This window comes from Carassius gibelio, chromosome A4, assembly GCF_023724105.1.
Source record: "Carassius gibelio isolate Cgi1373 ecotype wild population from Czech Republic chromosome A4, carGib1.2-hapl.c, whole genome shotgun sequence".
NCBI lineage: Eukaryota > Metazoa > Chordata > Actinopteri > Cypriniformes > Cyprinidae > Carassius > Carassius gibelio.
Window position 1 is genome coordinate 10217337 of NC_068374.1, and position 21841 is coordinate 10239177.

Sequence of the window (21841 nt, forward strand, 5' to 3'; positions counted from 1 at the left end):
GTGATCAAATATAAACCTAATTCCCACCATATATTATCTATCAAACTAATCTGACCATTCGCTTTTAACTTTACATTGCAAATGCTTTGCCCATACACCACGTTAGCATTCGTTAGCTTGTCATTCACATTTCCACTCGCGCTTAAAAAGTGCTGGCTAATGCTAAACATAAATACAGTAAGTTAATCACTAATGTTGTTAGAATTTTCCCCGGTCGGAGATCACTAAAAATAACATTAAACTGTTAACCTGAACCCCGACGCGGGCGTCCTCAATGCCCCTCAACTCACAGGTGTCAGTGTTTATGAACAGATTAAATGAAACGGGAAAAATTGAATCTTGACAAACTATTTATCATTATAAAGATCTAAGCCTCAAGCATCGATGACAGATCGCTGTTTTTGAATGGAAAGCTTATAAAGACTGTATTTGCTACATTTGTGTAAGCAGTACACATCAAAACATGCACAATGGAAACGCTGTACATACCAGATTCGTCGTAATAACGAGTCAGAAAAACATCCACAGCTGTAAATAACAGTTTAGTTAGAAAGGTAGGGGTCCACTGAACGACATCTCATGGAGCACGTTTAGTCCAATGAAGCAATAACGTTGTAATATGCATCATAATTCCTTTGTTTACATTTCAGTTCTTCAGCATCAGAACTGTTTGCGTCCGTTATGGAATAACTCACGGACGGAAACTGAATCTTGGTAGTAAAAACACGGCATGGTTTTGCAGCGTACAGTGTCACAAACAGAATGAGATGATCCACCAGAAAAAAATAATGAATGAAAGATAGGCGAAAGATAGTTTATTTGAATTTTGGCGCTGTCTCATGGCGGCTCGTGACGCGCTCTGATTTGAGCCCAAATCAGCTCGCTATTACTGTATGATCACAGCTATCAAAGTGAACGCGTCTATGAATAGAGAGAGAGTGGATTATTTACTTTATGGCACATTTGTGTTATTACCATCTGTATAAGTGGCCATCAGCACATCAGCCCTTATTTTCATTGTAATTCATTGTAAATGCTGCATTTCTAGCAATCTCAGGATGTTCTGTAATTGGCAAATAAAGGTAAATCTTTTTTATTATTATTATTCTTACTCAAGTTATTCTTACTGTATTTTTTAGTGCTCAAATAAATCACTTATATGATGTCTAAGTTTCTGTCTAGTGTTTTATAATTGAAAAAAAAAACTATGCAGTGGTATGTTTAATGACTAAATAGTTTGTAGAAGCCTTCAATACTATCGGTAAATATTTTTATATTTGGGGGGTGGGGGGTCTAGACATAGTCTCATAAAAATATCTAATTTTTCATGCTATCTTATTCAGATTTGAAATCTAAACTCATGAGACATGTGATTTTCAACCCATTACTTTTCTAGATTGCTCCAGGACTCTTTAATGTATTTTCATATCAAATAAAAAAATAAAGTGTGGTAAAAAAAATTCAAGGCACTTCAGTGTCTATAGACGGTTTCATCGAACGCATGCGCGTTACCATGGTCACGCATGTGAACCTAAGTTAATTTCCGGTCTGTGTTTGTTTATCGATCAGACTCACTATATATATAACAATTATAATATATTATTACTATTATATTATAATTATATATTATTATATTGCCATTATTTATGGGTCAGTGGCTTGGTTAGTAATATGGCACCGACTACAAACGCAGTTAAAGTTAAGGTGATGAGTAGATCGAAGTTGAGCTCAGCTTGTTGTGCTGTGGGATGCAATCTGACATCTGGAACAAACGCCTTGACAAAAATAAAAATGTTTCGGTTTCCTAAAGACAAGACGAGACGGCAAGAATGGATTACCGCTGTGCGAAGAGAGGCTTGGCTGCCAAGCAAGAATTCAAGGATCTGTAACACGCACTTCGTTACAGGTAACAAACTCATGATAGAGAGACAGATATTTTTCAAACATAAGAGCCACAATGGTTTTCCATCAATGCTGTACAAAAAACACAAGTATTTACCAGCCGCCTTTGGCTTGCTCCCTGGGGACATAACACATACAATAATACGTATGCTTTTCTAATAAAGCTTTAAATGAATTACTAAATTAAGGCTTTTACAACATTTTCATTGACGAATTTACTACACTATCACTGATACTATTTTATTTGTAAAGCTGCTTTGTAACAATGTGAATTGTGAGAAGTGCTACAAATAAATTTGATATATCTCATTTCATTGTAATAGTAGGATACTAATACATTTAATCATTTTTAAGCAATATCATATAATAATTTCTGTACACAAAAATGTGCATGTAACCAGAAAATTGATGGATTATGCAAAGGATGTATGATGCTCAGCAAGGTGCAATACTGTCAACACTAACTGTTCCTGTCACTTGTTTTATTTTAGGTGCACCATCAGTGGACCCATGCCATCCTGATTATGTTCCATCAATATTCACATACAAAAACACCACTGATGGTTCACGGAAGTTGGAGCGATACCAGAGGAGTCAGAGGAGATCATCTGTGGTTGAGCCCATGGATTCAACTTCCTTAGAGGTCACACAGACTGACCCTGAAGAAGGATGCACTGCTGTGGGTACAGATCTGTCAATGGCAGATACTGACCAGCTACAGAATGAAAACATTGAATTAAAAAGAAAAATGGCTTCACTGGAGAAGAAACTGGAATCTCAAGAAAAACAAATACAAAATCATATGTTCGTCAGTCTGTCTGATTTTATTTTAAATGATGACAAGCACACTCATTTTTACACAGGTCTACCATCTACTTCTGTGTTTTTCACCCTCCTCACTTACCTGACAGCAATATGGAATGCATCATCAACAATACTTACCCTTCCCGAGCAGTTTCTTGTGGTCCTGATGAAGCTTCGTCTAGGCTTAACTCATCAAGACCTAGTTTTTCGATTTAAAAATGAGTTGTGGAATTGTCTCAAACATCTTTCATGAATGGCTCGGTGTGATGGCTAAAGAATTACAATGCCTTGTCCGGTGGCCATCCAGAAAAGAAATCAGAAGAAATCTTCCCACCCTCTTCAAGACTACAGGTTTCAATAAAGTTAGATGTATAATAGACTGTACTGAAGTGTTCACTGAGAGGCCAACTAGTTTGCAAGCATGAGCAATCACATACTCCCACTACAAATCACATAATACTGTGAAGTTCCTTGTTGGTATTAGTCCAACAGGGACTATTACATTTTTGTCAAAAGTCTGGGGTGGTCGTGCTAGCGACAAAGTTATAACTAAAAATTCTGGATTGATTAACCTTCTTGAACAAGGAGACCATGTAATGGCTGATAGAGGCTTCAATTTTCCTGAATATTTTGCAAACAAATGTGTCCGTTTTCATGTACCAGCATCTACAAAAGGAAGAAAACAATTGAGAGGATTAGAGGTGACACACTCTAGAAAAATGTCACGAGTGAGAATCCATGTGGAAAGGGCCATAGGAAAATTGAAGTCATTCAGAATTCTGCGGAACACCCTGCCAGTCAGTATGGTCAAACGGAGAAATGATAACAGTCTTTGCACAATAGATAGAATAATAATTGTTTGTGCAGCACTTTCAAATTTGGGGAAACCACTTGTACCAAAATAAAGCAAGACTGAACCACAACTTCATTTGATACGAGATCACTTTTTTTATTACATATTTTAAAATGTCAAAAACATGCATTATAATATTTCTAATGTTGCACTTGTATCACAGTGTTTCACATGGATTGTAAATAAAAAATGAAATTATATACTACTTAGTAATGAACACTAACAAACACTGATTAACTGATTTATTGACTGATGAATAAAGTACTATAGAATAAGATTTCTGCTGTTTTTAATTTATTTATATAATGTAAAAAGTGAAAGATTTTCTTTTTTTTTTTTCAGAAAACACCCTTTTTCTTGCTAGACTGATTTTAGATCAGCACTACTGAGCTGCTTTTGAAACCATATTCATGTAACTGTCACTCAACTGCAGTCTTCCCTCTACAAATTCATCCACAAGTTTTGGCAGCATGTGTTTAAAGTAAAAGCTACGTAGCCTTTGCATTTATCTATTGACAAATCCCTTATCATAAGGCACATCAAGCACCAGGTGCTGTATTGGGGTCCAAATAGCAAGACAGGAGGTTTTCAGCCCAAGACAGTGCATCCTTAACTGTACCTGCCTATAGTAACCGCTGGGGCCTTTTGGGTTCAAAATGTACTGCCCACCCTCCACTCTGATTTCTTGGTTTGTTGTAGTGAGTGCATCAAGAAGGGATGTGCAAGCACTGAGTGTTATGGGGCATTTTATTTCTATCAGCTTGTTATCAGTGATACCATCAGGGCTTGCTGCCAGCCATGGGTCTCCAGGACATACCACCAACCCTCTGTCCATCAATATGCAGCCCCTCTCCCTAATCTGCTCCTTTGCAAGTCCCTCACTTTCTTTCCCATACCTTGTGGCCACACTTCTCTGGAACTTTGAGTAGAGGTGTTCAAACTTCACCGGGGTCAGTTGTCTCACGCTGAGGCACTTTGCTGGCTGTGCTTGCTGTTATGCGCAGCTTGCGTGCATCATGCCAGAGTGGTTCTATGCTCTGTTTTCTTGTGTTTCTCTCTAGTTCAACCACTTGATCTGGGTTCAGTTTAATGAAGGCATCATAAAATATTGTGCACTTAGGACAGCTCAGAGCACTACCATGTTCACTGTGGAGCTGAGCTAAGCTACTACACACACTGAATTCCTCTCCCTGAGCACCCTGCTCTCCCTGACTGCTGGTGAAATCCTGACTACCTGACTTAGAGGCTGTGTCTGTCTCACTGTTGTCACACATGACAGAAAAGAGAGCGCAGTCTGGCACAACTTCCTAAAAGAAATGGTGAAAAGATCTTACCTACACTGCCATATATATCGTACTGAATCTTTTACATTAGACCAACTGGTTGATTTGTTAGATATATATGAAATATAACTTACTTTCAGGGCTTTAAAAAGCTTTTTTGGTGACCCATCTGGATTTAGAGGTGGAAGGCAGAGGGGAGATGGGTGGTTGATCTTTTTGCCAGGTTTCAAGAAATCACACTGTGCTACTGGTTGTGGATCAGCCTAAAAGAATATTTGAAATTAACATTGTACATAAATTTAGGGGTGTAACGGTTCACAAAATTCACGGTTCGGTTCGATACGATGATGTCACGGTTCGGTTCGGTACGTTTTAGATTATAGCAAAATGTAAAAACATTTCAACTTTTCAGAATGCCGCAAGCGCACCGCGGGTCATGTGACAAGAACTAACCAATCAGCTTAATCCTTTACCGTAACAACGTTGAAAGCTCAGCCAAGATGAAGGAACAGCTGATCATAGCTGTATATGGATTGCAATTTTGAAATAAATTTAGTAGCAGAGCTACTGCAAGCGATTTTTAGAGCTGCAAATCCATTTATCCTTTGCTGAAATTTCCGCGTCTCATGGAGAGAGCACTTCATTGTTGCTTAGCAAAGGCAGACGCCTCATGAGCGCTTCTGCCCGAGCGCTTTGGAAAGGATATGTGTTCACATATCGCGTTTTTAGGCGCGATATGTGAACGGCCCCGAAGGCTCGTTGCAAAATGTCAGAAATGCATTTAACAGACCAGAAATAGAAGATCCTCCAATAACCAACAGGTCTGGTGTTTGGTTGCACTTTGGATTCCCTGTAAGCTATAATGGTGTACCGGTGTCTAAATTCTGCGGGAATAGTTTGTTGCGTGTATGTTTCTCCTTTTTTTCGTCTTTTCCCAGATACTGACACAATAAGGTGATGTCGGCGTAAACCAGTTGACATGTTTCAAGTATTCCCGCGGTTTTTTTTTTTTTTTTTTTTTTATTCCCGCTGGTGTACCCTATTGTCATGTAGCAGATGCGACATACCGTTGTTTTTTTCTATCCACCACTCTCTTGCCATCACCATTATAGCTTAAAGGGAATCCAAAGTGCACCCAAACACCAGACCTGTTGGTTATTGGAGGATCTTCTATTTCTGGTCTGTTAAACGCATTGGCCATTTTGCAACGAGCCTTCAGCGCGTACTGAGTGAGCGAGCGCCGGACTGAGTATCCTAACATAAACAATTAACTATAAGTTGGTGTTTTTTTCTTCTTCGGGAGTGTCAGGAGCGTTGCCTGTTACGTCGTTTGGGTTATTGGGCTACCTTGTTGAACGCATATCATTATATTTCTCTTTTTTTTTTTTCAAACATAATTAATTAGTCCAATGAACCGTTCGGTATACATAATGCGTACCGCGTACCAAACCGAAAGCCTCGTACCGAACGGTACAATACGAATACGCGTATCGTTACACCCCTAATAAACATACTTTATAAAAATAATTATTAAGGAAAATAGCCATGATATATGTAATGTTGTGCAAAATACCAATAATTATTTAATTTATTAAATATAATCATTGCAAAAAAAGCTCCCCTTCTTAGTCACCCGTGACCAAACACTTGGTTTTGAAGTGACAGATGGGCCACTCTGGAATCCATCCTGGACACACTGCTCCACAGCAACTAAAATCATACCCACATGACTACACACCTCTCCATTGCTGCACAGATCCAGATAGACATTTTATTTAAATGGGTTATCTAAATGCTACTGTAAAACGTAACGTTAGCTGTATTGTTTAGTTAGACAACCATACTTACCCTGTCATGCAGGTACAATGCCCACTCTGGACTTCGCTAGACTTCCTCACAACGATCCAGGCGGAGTAGCTCTTTGAAAGCGTCTGACCCGCTTCAATTTCCCCGTAAACATCACAGGTATTTCCATTCGTATAGGTTAGAATCCGTTTAACTTTTCCGGAATGAAAATGGTTATACGCATCCAAGCTGCGATATGCCTTGAACGCCTCCCTTGTATATACACATTCCTTCTCGACTAGGTATTCAAAGATGTGTACCTGACTGACCTCCGGTAAATCAGATAGGTCTGCAGAAAAACATTCTTGCCTCAAAATTTTTTAGAACGGGTCTGGTAGTGTAACTTTGTCGCATTTAAGTTTGTCAAATAATGGTTCTTTTCATCTACTGGTAACCCCAAATAATAATGACTAGACATAGTTTTACCTACTTGCTACCTAATTTAATTGCTATATATTTAGCTTATTATTAGAAATCTACTCTAGATGGAGTTTGCTGTTGTTTTTGTTATTTGCGGAACTCTACCGGAAGTTAAGTTAGGTCCACAAAGCCGCGCATGCGCAGTAACGTTTGTTTATGTTGTTGCCGTTGAAACCGTCTATAACTTTTAATATTTTTGAGCATTATCAAAGCCCAGAGGGTTTTCTTTCCAAAGACACCAAAATTATGTGTGTAACACACTGAAGTAGGAAACTTACAATTTTAAGTTAGGTAGAGCACTTTCAGCCCATAATGGAGTGTTAAAGAGGTGTCTGAACTTGCAAGCACGATGTCAGACACTGTAATATGCTCTGGTCCCCTCCCTGCTTACCGTGGTGATGAGATACACAGCAGTGTAAGGGAAAATTCCCAGTAGTGAGAGAAAAAAAGTCAAAACAACATTTTATACCGTATTTTTCGGACTATAAGTCGCACCTGAGTATAAGTCGCATTAGTCCAAAAATGAGGAAAAAAACAAATATAAATATAAGGACTATAAGTCTCATTTATTAAGAACCAAGAACCAAAAGAAAACATTACCGTCTACAGATGCGAGAGGGCGCTCTATGTTCTCAGTTTACAATAGACTACAGGAGCACTGAGCAACATAAAGTGCCCTTTCATGGCTGAAGATGGTAATGATGTTTTCCCTTGGTTCATTTCTCTCGGTTCATGTCAAATTAATTTCAATAAATAAGTCGCACCCGACTATAAGTCACAGGACTAGCCAAACTATTTATAGTCCGGAAAATACGGAATATATATGTATATATATATATATATATATATATATATATATATATATATATAGATTGATTGTGTGCGTGTGTAATGATGAGACAGAGACGTTCGGATACATGTGCAGAACTTTGATGAGAATGGTCAGACAGTCAATGATCAGTAACGGAAAACACAAGGAAGGAAGGAAAACACAAGGAAAACGCTCGGAAATGTCAGACTGGCTAAACAAGACTTCGCAGTGAGTGAGAGTGAGTGTGCTGCTTATATGTATGTGTGTAAATGAGGTGCAGGTGTGGCAAGGAAATTGGCTGATGAATGAGGTGCATGTGTGGCAGGGTGATTGTGATGCAGTGATTTACGGGTAATGTAGTTTGGGTGTGGTGCAACAGTATGAGAGGTGCTAGTGTCCAAGTGACATCTGGTGGTTGATGGGTGGAATGGTCTTGAGTGGAGTGCCCTCTACTAAAGCTCATGGGCACTCCATCTAATGTTCGTGACATAGCCCCCCCCCCAAAGGAGCGGCTTCCAGACGCTCAAAACAATCTAAGAGGGCGGTGGAGCGGAAGCGGCACAGGGGGAGGGATGGAGGGCCAGGTCCATGAGGAAGTGCAGTGGTCGGGGACCGGGGCAGAGCAGGCGGAAATGGAGCCCTTCCTGGGCCTAACTCGGGAAAACAGGAGCCCCTCCTGGGCCTGACATAGGAAACAGGGGCCCACCGTGGGTTTAACTCGGGACAGGGCTTACCTCGGGAACAGGAGCCTGCCATGGGCCTAACTCGGGAACAAGGGTCCACCAAAGCAGAGCAGGTGGCGTGGGAGCCCACCAGAATAGAGCAGGTGGAGCTGGAGCCCACCAGGGAGGAGTAGAGGACCACCACAGCCGAGAAGATGGGACAGAAGCCCACCAGGGCAAAGCAGAGGACCACCACAGCTGAGAAGACGGGACAGAAGCCCACCAGGGCGTTGCAGAGGACCACCACAGCCGAGCAGACGACACAGAAGCCCACCAGGGCGGTGCAGAGGACCACCACAGTGGAGTCGATGGCACAGGAGAGTAAGTCTCCTCTGGTAGGACTGAAACAGAGAACATTAACAGGTTAATAGCGGCCTCCGTGGCCGTGATGAGATGGTAGCCGGCCTCCGTGGCCATGACAGGACAGACAGAGAGTTGGTGTATGGTCTCCGTAGCCCTGACCGGAATGAATGACAGCTCATTGACGGCCTCCCTGGTCGTGACAGGATAAGACGAGAGCTCTGAGATGTGACGAGGCTCTGGGAGTTCGGCTGAGGTGTGACGAGGCTCTGGTAGATCTGTGGTGACTTGACTGGGTTCATGAAGATCAACTATGACTTGACTTAGTTCACGGAGGTAAATGGTGACTTGACTTTGCTCATGAAGATCATTGATGACTTGACTTTGCTCATGAAAATCGTTGGTGACTTGACTTGGTTCCTGAGGATCAACTGTGACTTGACTTAGTTCACGGAGGTTAATGGTGACTTGACTTTGCTCATGAAGATCATTGGTGACCTGAATTTAATCATGAAGATCATTGGTGACTTGACTTTGCTCATGAAGATCACTGGTGACTTGACTTGGTTCCTGAGGATCAACTGTGACTTGACTTGTTTCCTGAGGATCAACTGTGACTTGACTTAGTTCACGGAGGTAAAGGGTGACTTGACTTTGCTCATGAAGATCATTGGTGACTTGACTTTGCTCATGAAGATCATTGGTGACTTGACTTGGTTCCTGAGGATCAAATGTGATCATGAAGTTTAACTGTTGTTTTACTTGACCTTTTGGGTGTTAGAGGTGACTTGACCTGTCTCTGGATGGTCAACGGGTACCTGACTAGACACCGGAAAATCAACAGGGACCTGATCAACAGTGACCTGACTTGACTCTGGAAAGTCGACGGGGACCTGATCAACGGTGACCTGACTAGGTTCTGTGAAATCAACGGGGACCTGATCAACGGGGACCTGATTAACGGTGACCTGACTAAGTTCTGTGAAATCAATGGGGACCTGATCAACAGGGACCTGACTAGGTTCTGTGAAATCAACAGGGACCTGATCAACGGTGACCTGACTAAGTTCTGTGAAATCAACGGGGACCTGATCAACGGTGACCTGACTAGGTTCCTGAGGATCAAATGTGACTTGTCTTGGCTCATGAAGTTTAACTGTTGTTTTACTTGACTCTTGGGTGTTAGAGGTGACTTGACCTGTCTCTGGACGGTCAGGGGTGACTTGACCCATCTCTGAATGGTCAACGGGTACCTGACTAGACACCGGAAAATCAACAGGGACCTGATCAACAGTGACCTGACTTGACTCTGGAAAGTCGACGGGGGCCTGATCAACGGTGACCTGGCTAGGTTCTGGGAAATCAACGGGGACCTGATCAACGGTGACCTTACTTGACTCTGGAAAGTCGACGGTGACTAGCCCTGGCTCTGGAGGGTCATCGGTGACTAGCCCTGGCTCTGGAGGGACAACGGTGACTGGCCCTGGCTCTGGAGGGTCATCGGTGACTAGCCCTGGCTCTGGAGGGTCCACGAACACCTGACTCAACTCTGGAGGGTCCACGAGCACTTGACTCGACTCTGGAAAGTCCACGGGCACTGCCTGTAGAGACGTGAAATGCCTCGGCTTCGGGCACCGCGTCTGGAACGGCCTCGGGCACCGCCTCGGTACCGGCCTCGGGCACCGCCTCGGGAATGATCTCCGCGCTTTGAGGAACGGTAGACGCCCGTCTCCTCCTCCTCCACCCTCTATGGTGGCGAGTCGGTGGCACTGTGGCGGCCATCTGGTGCTGTTGCTCTGAGCTGGCGGCCATCTTGTGCTGTGGCGCTGGGCTGGCGGCCATATTGTGCAGCGGCGCTGGGATGGCAGCCATCTTGTGCAGTGGTTTTGGGGCTTTAAAGTCCTCTGCCTCTCCCACAGTGAAAGGAGAACCACATAACAAGAGCGAAAAGTCTATTATATCCCTTAAGCTGCAATTAAACTCCCCTCTAGGTAACCATGATTTTACTGGTTCATTGAGTCCAAAACGGAATAAATCCTTAAACAAGACTTCATCGTCTAGAGGAACTCGATATACCAATTCACAGAACTGTTGAACATAGTCCTTAATAGATCGATCTCCTTGCTTTAGATTTAACAGCAGGTCAACTGGATCTGTGGTTAGGCTGGATTGGTGATATGCCGACATTGAAACAGGAACCGATACCTCAGTGACAAGGGGATACTGGGCTGCTGGATCCTGGTATGGCGAAGTCTTCTGTAATGATGAGACAGAGACGTTCGGATCCATGTGCAGAACTTTAATGATGAGAATGATCAGTAACGGCGTCAGGTATGTAGGGATAATCAGAATCGATAACAGAAACAAGCAGATGTCGGGGGCAGGCAGCAGAGAATCAGAGTCGGTATAAACAATCCAAAGGTCAGGTACAGAAGGAAAACACAAGGAAAACGCTCGGAAATGTCAGACTGGCTAAACAAGACTTTGCAGTGAGTGAGCTGCTTATATGTGTGTGTAAATGTTAAAAAAACATAAACATAAAAGTTATTCAGCCAATAAAGTGTAGGCCTGTGTATTTCAAAATTGTGAATAGTACTATATAAATTACAAAGGTTTAATTGGCATTTTTATTTCAAACGACTTTACACTTTACAAATTACTTTACACCAAAAAGTAATGCATTACTGTTAAAAGTAACTTTAGTTACTTTTTTAAAGACCTTTCTTTAATGTTCCCATTAATGGGCTTTTATGCATTATGGTCTATACAAACACAAAGTAAAACAGAAAGTAATTTTTAAACACTATTTTGATTTAGTCAGACCAGCACAAACTGAATATTGTTTATCATAAGGATTTCTGAAATAAAAAACAAAACACCTGAATAATATATTCAGGATCAAATACTAAAGTGTGTATATATATATATATATATATATATATATATATATATATGCTGTTTAAAAATGAAATCTATGTTATCATGCTAAGGGGCTAACTGAAAGCCAGTGACTCCACAGTAGAGACAGACTGCATGTTTTCAACAATGTTTCACCTGTATGAGAAAAACATACAGAGAATCACTTAAGACACTTTGCTGTAGACCCATTCCACATAATAATATTCATTAAAACTGTATGTTAACACGTAGGAGCTGGCTGCATGAATCCGTGAGTAGGCTACAGTTTACAAATCCATGGGAACGGAATGCGAAAGTGTGCGCGCAGATTATGAATTTGTGGGTACAGATTCAAAAACTGAGGGTATGGTTTACAAAATCTGAGCACACGGATTGGAAATTCGTGGGCTAGGATAGTATGGTGTAAGATCACTTTCAAAAAGATGTATGCACAACTTTAAGCATTCATATTCGTATTTTTAAACATTTGTGCGTAAATTAACTTAGTCACGCAAAATTACGTTTTCATACACGTGAGTCAATAAAATTACATTTGTGTTTTTATGTGAGTGTGACTCTAGAAGCTATGACTGTAAACATTCACGAGTACAACTCTGATTCCTACGACTACGAATTCTTCACTATGAACACAAATTCAAGTTTGTGGGTACGAGTAAAGAACAGTTGAAATGACGTCACTGCCGTCCCAGGGCAGGTAATCGAACCTCGATTCCATCTAACGCGCATGCGTCAAAGGTGAAAGATGGCTAACAACAGACCTGAGGCTGCCAACCTAGGCTCAGCATCACAGGTAAAATAAATAACGTGTTTATTCAACATTTTTTATACGATTTTACTATTTTGATAGCACTTTATAATGATATACATTTCTGCAACTCATAGACGTTATTGCTTTTGCTTGCAACCTATTTACTCGCTGTTAACTAGTGCTAGACGACGTTAGCGTTGATGAAGTGCTCTGTGTTAAAGTAACGTTATAGTTAGTGATGTTAGAACTAAACTGCTCTGTTATCATATGTTTAGCAATGTCGACCAAATCAGTAATGAACAGACGAAGTAATTGCTTTAGCTTGCAAAATAATGATAACGTTAACTTAGTTACGCCTATTAGTTTGCAAACATACTTCAGTTGTAATGTTTTGAATGTCTATTTAGCCTAACGTTACATAATGTTGAATTGGTACGGCTAAGGTAACGGTACCATGTATTGCATCTAATATGTATTTTGGCATTTACAGGGACCACTGGCTACTCAGTTACTGCAGCGTCTGGAATCAAGGATCACTGACACGTTAAGTCAACCATACTTTAATTTGGACTACTTCCAGTACGTTGTAAATCAGGAAGCCTTTATTCTGACATCTGCATCTAGCATTTTAAACATCCCAGCTGAAATTGTGGAGTGTCTTTTATCCCTTCAAAGAATGATCCACGCAGCTCTTTCCCAAGAGAGTCCTTGTGTTTTTATTAGAGAAGGAGGACGCGGCCGACCAAAATTTTGTTTTTCTGAGGAGCTGCTGTCCCGGCTCATTGACATGCCCTTACCAGTGTCTTGTATCGCCAACCTGCTGGGTGTCAGCCAAAGTACAATTTTCCGGCGTATGCATGAACTCAGGTTGTCCACAAGACTTACATACAGCAGTTTATCTGACAGTGAACTGGATGATGCTGTCATCTCCATAAAAACCAGGATCCCAAACGCAGGATACAGAATGGTTAAAGGTTGTCTCCAATCAAATGGACATAGAGTTCAGTGGAATCGCATCAAGGAGTCCATGCACAGAGTTGACGCTCCAGGAATTTTGGAAAGAATGACACAGCTGGGTTGCATCGTCAGGAGGACATACTTCGTACAGCGGCCTTTGTCATTAGTGCACGTGGACACTAACCATAAGCTCATAAGGTAAGATATTCATTTATTTATGTACTTTATTATGGGTGTTGAGTTAATGCAGCTCTTTTCATTGACTGCTCATTGTCATCTCATCCTTTTAATTTCAAGGTACAACATCGTCATATTTGGAGCAATAGATGGTTACTCAAGAAAGGTGCATCACTTTTTTTTTTTTTACTGCTTTTATTATAGTGCTTTATTCTTCCTGTATATGTTTGTGTTCATGTATTCACTGTTGATAGACTGCATATGGGTCCGTCCGTATTATTATTATTATTATTTTTTTTTTTTTCATTTTTGAATCCAAAACGTATAATGACAAAACCAAATTCAAATAACTGTCTGATTTTGTTTTTGCAAATTCATTTTTTCGTTTCTCCATTGAATTAAGACATTAAGAAAAACAAGACAGTTGGGTCAGATGAAAAGTAAAAATATCAAAATAAAGGACAACAGTAGTTGATTACATGCAGTTTAATATTGTGCATTTATCCATGTGCACAGCAAAAGTCACGTTTAATGAGCAAATTTTTGGTGCATTACATTTGGTAATATACTTTAACCTAAGTCATTATTGTGTGTGCAGTAGGCAATGTGAGTATATTTAAACGTTTGCAGATTCACTATATGAAACTCTGTTGTCTGTATAGATACTGTATCTGGAACCAGCAACAAATAACTGCTCAAACACTGCCCTTTCATTTTTCCTCAAGGCAGTGGAAAACTTTGGCTGGCCTTCCAGGTAAATAGTGATATCTTGTGCTACTGTTTCTATGCTCTTGTTGATCATTTCAGTAATGTTCAATGGAATATTCTGTTGTGATAAATGATAATTATAACTGAGCATTTCCCCTATTCATTTTCCAGGGTCAGGGGAGATGAAGGCGTTGAAAATGTCGCAATTGCTGAAACCATGTTCAGTGTTAAAGGCACCGGAAGAGGGAGCTTCATCGCTGGGCGAAGCGTACACAACCAAAGGTTAAAATGATAATTTACATAATCTACAGTATATTCATAGTGAGAATGTTAAATCATTGTTGGAAAGTATTTTAAGTAAGACTATGTGAATGATTACTTTTGAGTTGAATAAGGCCTGTTATTTCTTATTTAGGATTGAACGCCTATGGCGAGATGTCTGGACCTCTGTCACTCATCTTTACTATGAAGTTCTTCACAGTCTAGAAGAAGATGGCCTGTTGGATTTGTCAGATGCTGTCCATCTGTTTTGTGCCCATTATGTGTTCCTTCCGCGTCTGGCAGAGACCCTTCACACATTCACTGAAGGCTGGGACAACCATCCCTTACGATCTGAAGGTGGACTCACCCCTAACCAACTCTGGGTTATGGGTCACATGCAGAACCCTTGTGACGCAGATGAAGATTTGCAGGTTTGTTGAAGCTATCTCTCAAAGTGCAGTTAAAAAATGCAGTTCAAATGTTTTCAACCTGAAAGTGTCGATTTAGACTTATATAAAAAGCTGAAATTTAAAGTTTTTGAATGGTGTCAATAACTCTTGAAGAAAGTTATTGAATAATAATATAGAAGTATGTAAGAGTAGTGTGTTGCTTCACTTAAGCACACAATTAGACAGTCAACTGAGCTTAATTTTGATTTTCATTTCCTTTAGTCACTGCACTAGGCCTTTGTATGTCAATGTGTGCTTGGCAGTGTTTTCAAATATTTCTAAATGTTGTTTCATACAAAATAACATTATTTTCAGAACACGGAGCTGTTTGGAACTGACTGGGAGATGTTTGATGGTGTGCCTGAAGAACCTTATGGAGTTGAAGTCCCAGAAATTGAGTGCCCGCTGACTCCAGCTAGTATGGAAACTGTACAGTCCATGATCGATCCCTCTGCATCGTCAGAATCATTTGGCAGAGACATTTATATATCAATGGTTCAGTGCATTGAAAGTCTATGTGTGACACAAAGAATCACCTAAGATATAAGCAGTCCTTACAAAAGATTTAATGGAATGAAGTTGAACATTTGCAAACAGACTGCCAGTTACAAAAGGCTTGCTGTGATATTACTTCATTTTATCACGGGAGTAACAGTGAGGTAAAAAACTAACTCCTCATTCATTTTGGTTTTAAAGTGAACCATTAATAACAGCAAAACAATGGTTTTGTAACAATGAATAAAGTTATTCACAGAAACAAGAAAATGGCAAATAAAATGGCAATAAAACAAAACAATTCAATGCCTATTTTGACTTATGCAGTTACTTGTTACACCCTGTCAAAAGTTTGCCCATGGCATATTGCTAATGTCATAATGTTTTTGAATTCACTGAATGTTTTCAGGTGTGCTGAGGGAAATGTGACTGTACGACTGCAGGCGCTGACAATAGGAAAACAAACAGTGTGCTGTGTGTCACAGTCATGGTGGAATTTCACATTTATGACAAAGTCCTTCTTTTCACTAGGCAGAAGGGGCTTGTGTCCCTGTCCGGTGAGCCACTGCATGATTCGTCCAACAGTCAAACTTTCTGGAGCAATACTGTTGTTGCTTGGGCCATCTTGTTCTTAAAAAAAAAAGAGATTAAATGTAAGTCTGGATAACTAAAGGAAGGCAGCATCTTTTTAATAGTTTTTCAACTTAATACAATTAGTTAATACAATCCCTCAATTAAATCAGATTAACATGTTAAGCATGGCCCCTTTTTGGGTTGGGAGCAGGGGGTGTTAAAAGCCCTGGCTGTCTGTAAAATTTCATGAAGCAGTGTTATTCTAGAGGTCATAATATTAAATTTCACATTTTACATCAAGATTCTGCAAAAGATATATTAAGGCTTGTGAATTTATTGGAGTATGTAAATTCATAGCTAGCCATTTCCACTGTGCTGTATAAAAATTACTGCAGGACAGCAGAAGAAAAGCTTACTACTTCTATATTATTCAATATTGGCTAAAACACACCAGAATCCTCAATTTCCTGAAGGTAGTCCTGGAAAAAGTTCATGATATTTGTTTCCATGCGGTGTTTGGCAGAACCAATCTCACTGAAGACAGGGCGGCTGTTCTCCAAAATGAAGACTGCATCTACCTTTAAGAAGAAAATACATTTCAGTCTGCATTCAACATAGTAATTCTTGCAGAAAAAAATAAATGCTTAATTAAAAGCAACCAGAAACCCATGTCGAGCTACTAGGACGTGTTGTTACAATCCCTATGAAGAATCTGCACTTTTTTTGGAACGAATCCCCACATCCTTGAGGAGCCTGGTTGTTAAAATGACTACAAACTCTCCACATCCAACCTCAGCAGGAAGCACCCGAGTATGCCAGCCGTACAGTTCTGCCTCGGCTGCTAGTTCTGTGTACTTCTGGCTTTTCCATTCATATGCTTCCCCAACGGCAACCTCCCATGGTACTGTAAGCCCCAATATGTACAGGGACTTCTCTAAGTTGACCACAAAATCAGGTCTGGCCTAAGAGTGTCTGAGACAAGAATGTACCTTATCATCTTCCCCTGTAACAAACAGTGGTTGGCAAAGGTCTTGATGGGTATTCATGATCTTTGGTAGTTCATAGAGCTGCAGGCCTTTTCTGAGCTGGTCGAGCATCGGGATGAGTCTCATGGTGGAGTGAAGTATAACAGCTCTAATAGACAATATAAAAGTGTTTCATCAGGAGATTCTACTTTTGTGGTAAAACTGTTTACTGTAGGAAAAAATATATAATTGTTAAATTATAATTTGGTGACATTTAAAAGTGGTTTCACAACATAGCTTTGCAAGAAAAAAATCCAAATCAAGTCACAAATTGTTGTACAATACTCCCTTGCCATAATGAAAACCAAAAATGTTAATATACCTTATTATGCTGTCCCTTTTATCCACAGACACGATTCCAGTGTATCCGCAGGTCACAATGTCACCAATCAGGTCGCTGATGTTGTCATCATTGGCGGTGTTTATCTGAAAGTCGATTGGTGTTAAGTGAAAGTTGTTCTCATTGCATAATTGTGCTCTACGGTCAAACAAACAACTCACTAGATTTGTGCAATCCATGTCATAATGAAGTTAATACTATTATTGACCGTGATAAAATTGGACTTACCTTTACAATTAGCTGTGACAGTTCCAAATCTGTGACATCACTGGCAGACACTTGAATGCTGTCAGAGTCACCAGAGCAGAGATAACTGAAGCACCATTCACGCAGGAAGTTAGGGCAAGGTCCGCCTTGTGCCAGACTAGCTGCCATGACTTCTCCTGCAGTCCTAATAAATGGAATAATTAAACAATTGCATATAAACTAAAGTAGTACTGCAATTAATACGCTTAAAGACAACATGCAAAAAGAACTTAATTACACACCTGAAGTAATTACAGTCCAAACTGTTAAGGCAGTAAACGGGATTCTTCCCTTTCTTATCTGGACCTTCAACAAAGAGTCTTTTTTCTATTTCTACCAGCATTTCTGGAAAACAACAAATACATGAAATACAAAAGGTCTCTTCAAATGTTCATTTTTTCATCCAATCAGCATTTGAGCCCATTGCACCACCAAAGGCCCCCTGTTGACATATATGTGTCTGATTTAACAAATATGGACATACACCTGTACCTGTGAGGAATTCTTTGGTAAGGGCACCATTATCAATGCCTGCCTCGGCAAAGAATGTGACCTTAAGTCTACATTTGGGTGAGGTCTTCTTCTGCCGTTGCCACTGTTGCATGCCTCTGTTGTAGAGATCAGTTCGCGACACACAGATGGAAAATGTGTTTGTCTCATCAACTTGAGAACCGATCCAGTTCAAGATATCCTCAGAACTGAAAAAAATAAATAAAAACAGACATTGAACATTTGAATCACAACTAAATCTATGAGTGGTTTTATGATTTCATAGGTGGTTGCTACTGTCTCTCAGGGTGGCCGTTAGGCCTGGTACAATACTCGCACATCCTCCTATACTGGTGACGTTCTCAGGAGTGAGGTGAGGCTTCAATGCAAGTCCAAACGGGTAAAATATCACAAACATACCATGTTTCTGAATTACTAGATTTCTTTATGACCACACATAACATCACTTTTCAACAGGAAAAAGCTAATTGATACTGCAGTATCTCTTTAAAGGTTTATTGTTCAGATAACATCATTCACCACCATAATTCCCTAATATACAATTTTACCTTTGAAAGGTACTGATTGGATCACTTGACTCATGGCCATCATCATCTGAAGTTCTGCACACAAAGTAAACAGATTGTCCTGAATTAACAATAAACAATTACATTTAAAATGTAAAAATTTGGCAGGAACTCTCCTTACATCTAATTTATTGTCAAATCAACATTCAACATAAAAAAGTAGCACTGAAACCAACATTACCGTAATCCGCAACTGGCTGCATGGAACTCAATGATTTCAGGATGAAATGCATTTCCGCACACAGGACACTCAGCTGTCTAACAAATGAATTTACAATGCATGTGAATAAAGCATCACACTACTCCTGAAATATAAGAAAACATATCGAAGCTAAAGAAACTTAAACAACACTTGTAGAGCCTAAATTTATAGCACCAGCAAAGTGACATGTATAACACCATGACCTGCAATTGGTGCAAAGAAAATACCTTGGAAAAGACCAATTACAAGTTACAATGCTGTTTTTACATATATTTGTGAGTGCTGATAAATGGCATTTGTAAATTAAACTTAAAAATAACAGCAAAAAGTATCTTACCTTGCTTTTCTCGTAGCAAAGGGCAGCTGAGCATTCATCTTCATCTTCTTCCTTGCAGCTTTCCTGGGGATGAAACACAATAACAACACTTTTCAGCGCAGTACACAATAAAAACATGTAATTTTTCAATCCAATAAATCCTGAAATAATGCCTAAAAGACCAAGCTTTAACATACTTCTTCAGCAGAATCGCACAAATCTACAAGTTGTTTTTTGCATTCCTTTATGTGTCCTGGAAGAATCTGAAGCGGAACCATTTTCTTGCAGGTTGTACACTGAGCTTTGGGCATCTTCTCAAATTCCTTTGCTTCTGGTGGTAAAGGAATTGTATCCAGTTCTTCTTGTAAAGGAGCAATGTACATTGTGTATTTTCCATTCCCGCTCACTGCTTTTAGCTGCTGGCCGGTATATCCATTTAAATCTGGAGGAATAACAGCCAATCTCCGCTGCCCACCCCCACCTAAAATTGAACAGTTGTAGATACTAAATATAGCCAATCTGGATATACAGCAATTACTCATCTAGGGAGTACATTGAAACACAATTTGAAACCATGGACATTAATACAGTGTATATGCCTACATACCTGTGGACTTGTGCAGCAACCAGCCTCCACAGATATTTGCCAGTCTTGGATATGCGCTCAAAAGCAAATCTGAAAACTAAAATGACAGAAGCAGGATTAAAACTGTATTAAAATGATTTTTATTTGGTCATACTAATATTTATTACATCAAGCATTAATATGAATTGTAAGATGGGTGTTTTTAATCTTTAGATATTACTTTAGGCAAGGAAGTTAATTAAAGATTACATACCTCTGAATGTGTGATGTTTTCATTAAGGGTTAATGAACGTTTTCCAAGGCCAGCCAGTACAAGCTGCAGTTCCTCTTCTCCATTTGGTGTTTTTTCACGTTGCTTTTCAAGAAGAAAAAAGTTCACCAAAAAGCTCTTCCCAGGTTGTGTTGGTGTATATGGTGCAAAACGCTTTTTGCCTCTTGCCTCCTTTCGGAAAAATCCAGGAAAAGACCTAAACATATAAGATGGCAAACTATTATTCTCATATGTTATCATCCATCAACACAGAACAACCTAACTTAAAATATATCTACATTCTCAATGACTGATTATGTTATGTATATTTTGCTTACATTAGAATCGGGGCCTAGTTTGTCTAAAAGTACCTACACTGGGTGTGCAATTACAAAATGAATGCAGACAAACGACCCATGTATCCTACCGAGCCATTTCTTGTTTCACAGACTGTCCAGAGTCATTGCGCTGAGGCCTCACTGTCGGCACTGACTGTGCTCCCTGTCCAACAGCAGCTTCACCTGTACTGCCCTGACTGACTGGCATGACATTTGCCAGTGCACTGTTTCTCAACAGCAACACCAGGTTTTGAGCTGTGCTTAAGATGTCTGTTAATTGGCCCTGAGTAATAAGAAAGACAATAACTAAATGCCAAATGTTATAGCCATAGGTATTTTTTAGTATTACACAGAACACCTGCAAAACACATTAATCATAGTAGGGCTTGTCAACGCCCGGGTCTTGGTCCACATTCAGACCAAAAAGCAAGCTCGTCCGAACCCGTGCAGTCCATACCTCCTGCGGCTGGTCTCAAGCAACTGACTGTCTGGCTAATAGAATGCATGAATGTACTGATGACCTTGAATGACTGGTTTTGAACAAATGTTGCATTGCTTATCAATAAGTTAATTAAACGTTATTTTATTACCCTCAATCGTTCAGGTCCTCTGGTCGTGAATAAAAAGCAGATACTGAATCACTGAGTCAAAAGTTTGTATTAGCACATTATGCTCATTGACATTCCAATGACTTGCTGGTTGACGTTAACTCATATATCTGGCTCAGTTGTCATTACTGATTTGGTCGACATTGCTAAACATATGATAACAGAGCAGTTTAGTTCTAACATCACTAACTATAACGTTACTTTAACACAGAGCACTTCATCAACGCTAACGTCGTCTAGCACTAGTTAACAGCGAGTAAATAGGTTGCAAGCAAAAGCAATAACGTCTATGAGTTGCAGAAATGTATATCATTATAAAGTGCTATCAAAATAGTAAAATCGTATAAAAAATGTTGAATAAACACGTTATTTATTTTACCTGTGATGCTGAGCCTAGGTTGGCAGCCTCAGGTCTGTTGTTAGCCATCTTTCACCTTTGACGCATGCGCGTTAGATGGAATCGAGGTTCGATTACCTGCCCTGGGACGGCAGTGACGTCATTTCAACTGTTCTTTACTCGTACCCACAAACTTGAATTTGTGTTCATAGTGAAGAATTCGTAGTCGTAGGAATCAGAGTTGTACTCGTGAATGTTTACAGTCATAGCTTCTAGAGTCACACTCACAT

The 21841-nt window shown here is 40.0% G+C and overlaps 3 protein-coding genes across 5 annotated transcripts; 2 read left to right on the plus strand and 1 right to left on the minus strand.

Annotated features, from left to right (window-relative positions):
* Positions 1–1694: 1694 nt before the first annotated feature.
* LOC127969623 (peroxynitrite isomerase THAP4-like) lies at positions 1695–3836 on the plus strand. Its single transcript, XM_052571673.1, has 2 exons — positions 1695–1906; positions 2394–3836. The coding sequence occupies exons 1-2, from the start codon at positions 1708–1710 to the stop codon at positions 2957–2959; spliced, it is 765 nt and encodes a 254-aa protein (XP_052427633.1). The 5' UTR covers positions 1695–1707; the 3' UTR covers positions 2960–3836.
* Positions 3837–12265: 8429 nt separating this feature from the next.
* LOC127969290 (uncharacterized) lies at positions 12266–15955 on the plus strand. 2 transcript variants are annotated; one of them, XM_052571150.1, is made up of 7 exons: positions 12266–12649; positions 13098–13762; positions 13862–13907; positions 14467–14495; positions 14621–14731; positions 14865–15141; positions 15475–15955. In XM_052571150.1, the coding sequence occupies exons 1-7, from the start codon at positions 12602–12604 to the stop codon at positions 15697–15699; spliced, it is 1401 nt and encodes a 466-aa protein (XP_052427110.1). In that variant the 5' UTR covers positions 12266–12601; the 3' UTR covers positions 15700–15955. The 2 variants fall into 2 exon arrangements, with proteins under 2 accessions (XP_052427110.1, XP_052427105.1); XM_052571145.1 differs by having other exon boundaries at positions 12269–12649; positions 14404–14495.
* On the minus strand, positions 15704–21564 carry LOC127969156 (uncharacterized). Of its 2 annotated transcripts, XM_052570929.1 has the most exons (14): positions 20696–21563; positions 20272–20485; positions 20040–20115; positions 19630–19913; positions 19454–19516; positions 19096–19172; positions 18897–18950; positions 18331–18536; positions 18081–18183; positions 17821–17983; positions 17575–17678; positions 17217–17361; positions 16679–16805; positions 15704–16284 (listed from the first exon to the last, which is right to left on the minus strand). In XM_052570929.1, the coding sequence occupies exons 1-14, from the start codon at positions 20812–20814 to the stop codon at positions 15989–15991; spliced, it is 2031 nt and encodes a 676-aa protein (XP_052426889.1). In that variant the 5' UTR covers positions 20815–21563; the 3' UTR covers positions 15704–15988. The 2 variants fall into 2 exon arrangements, with proteins under 2 accessions (XP_052426889.1, XP_052426894.1); XM_052570934.1 differs by lacking the exon at positions 18897–18950 and having other exon boundaries at positions 18331–18446; positions 20696–21564.
* Positions 21565–21841: the final 277 nt, after the last annotated feature.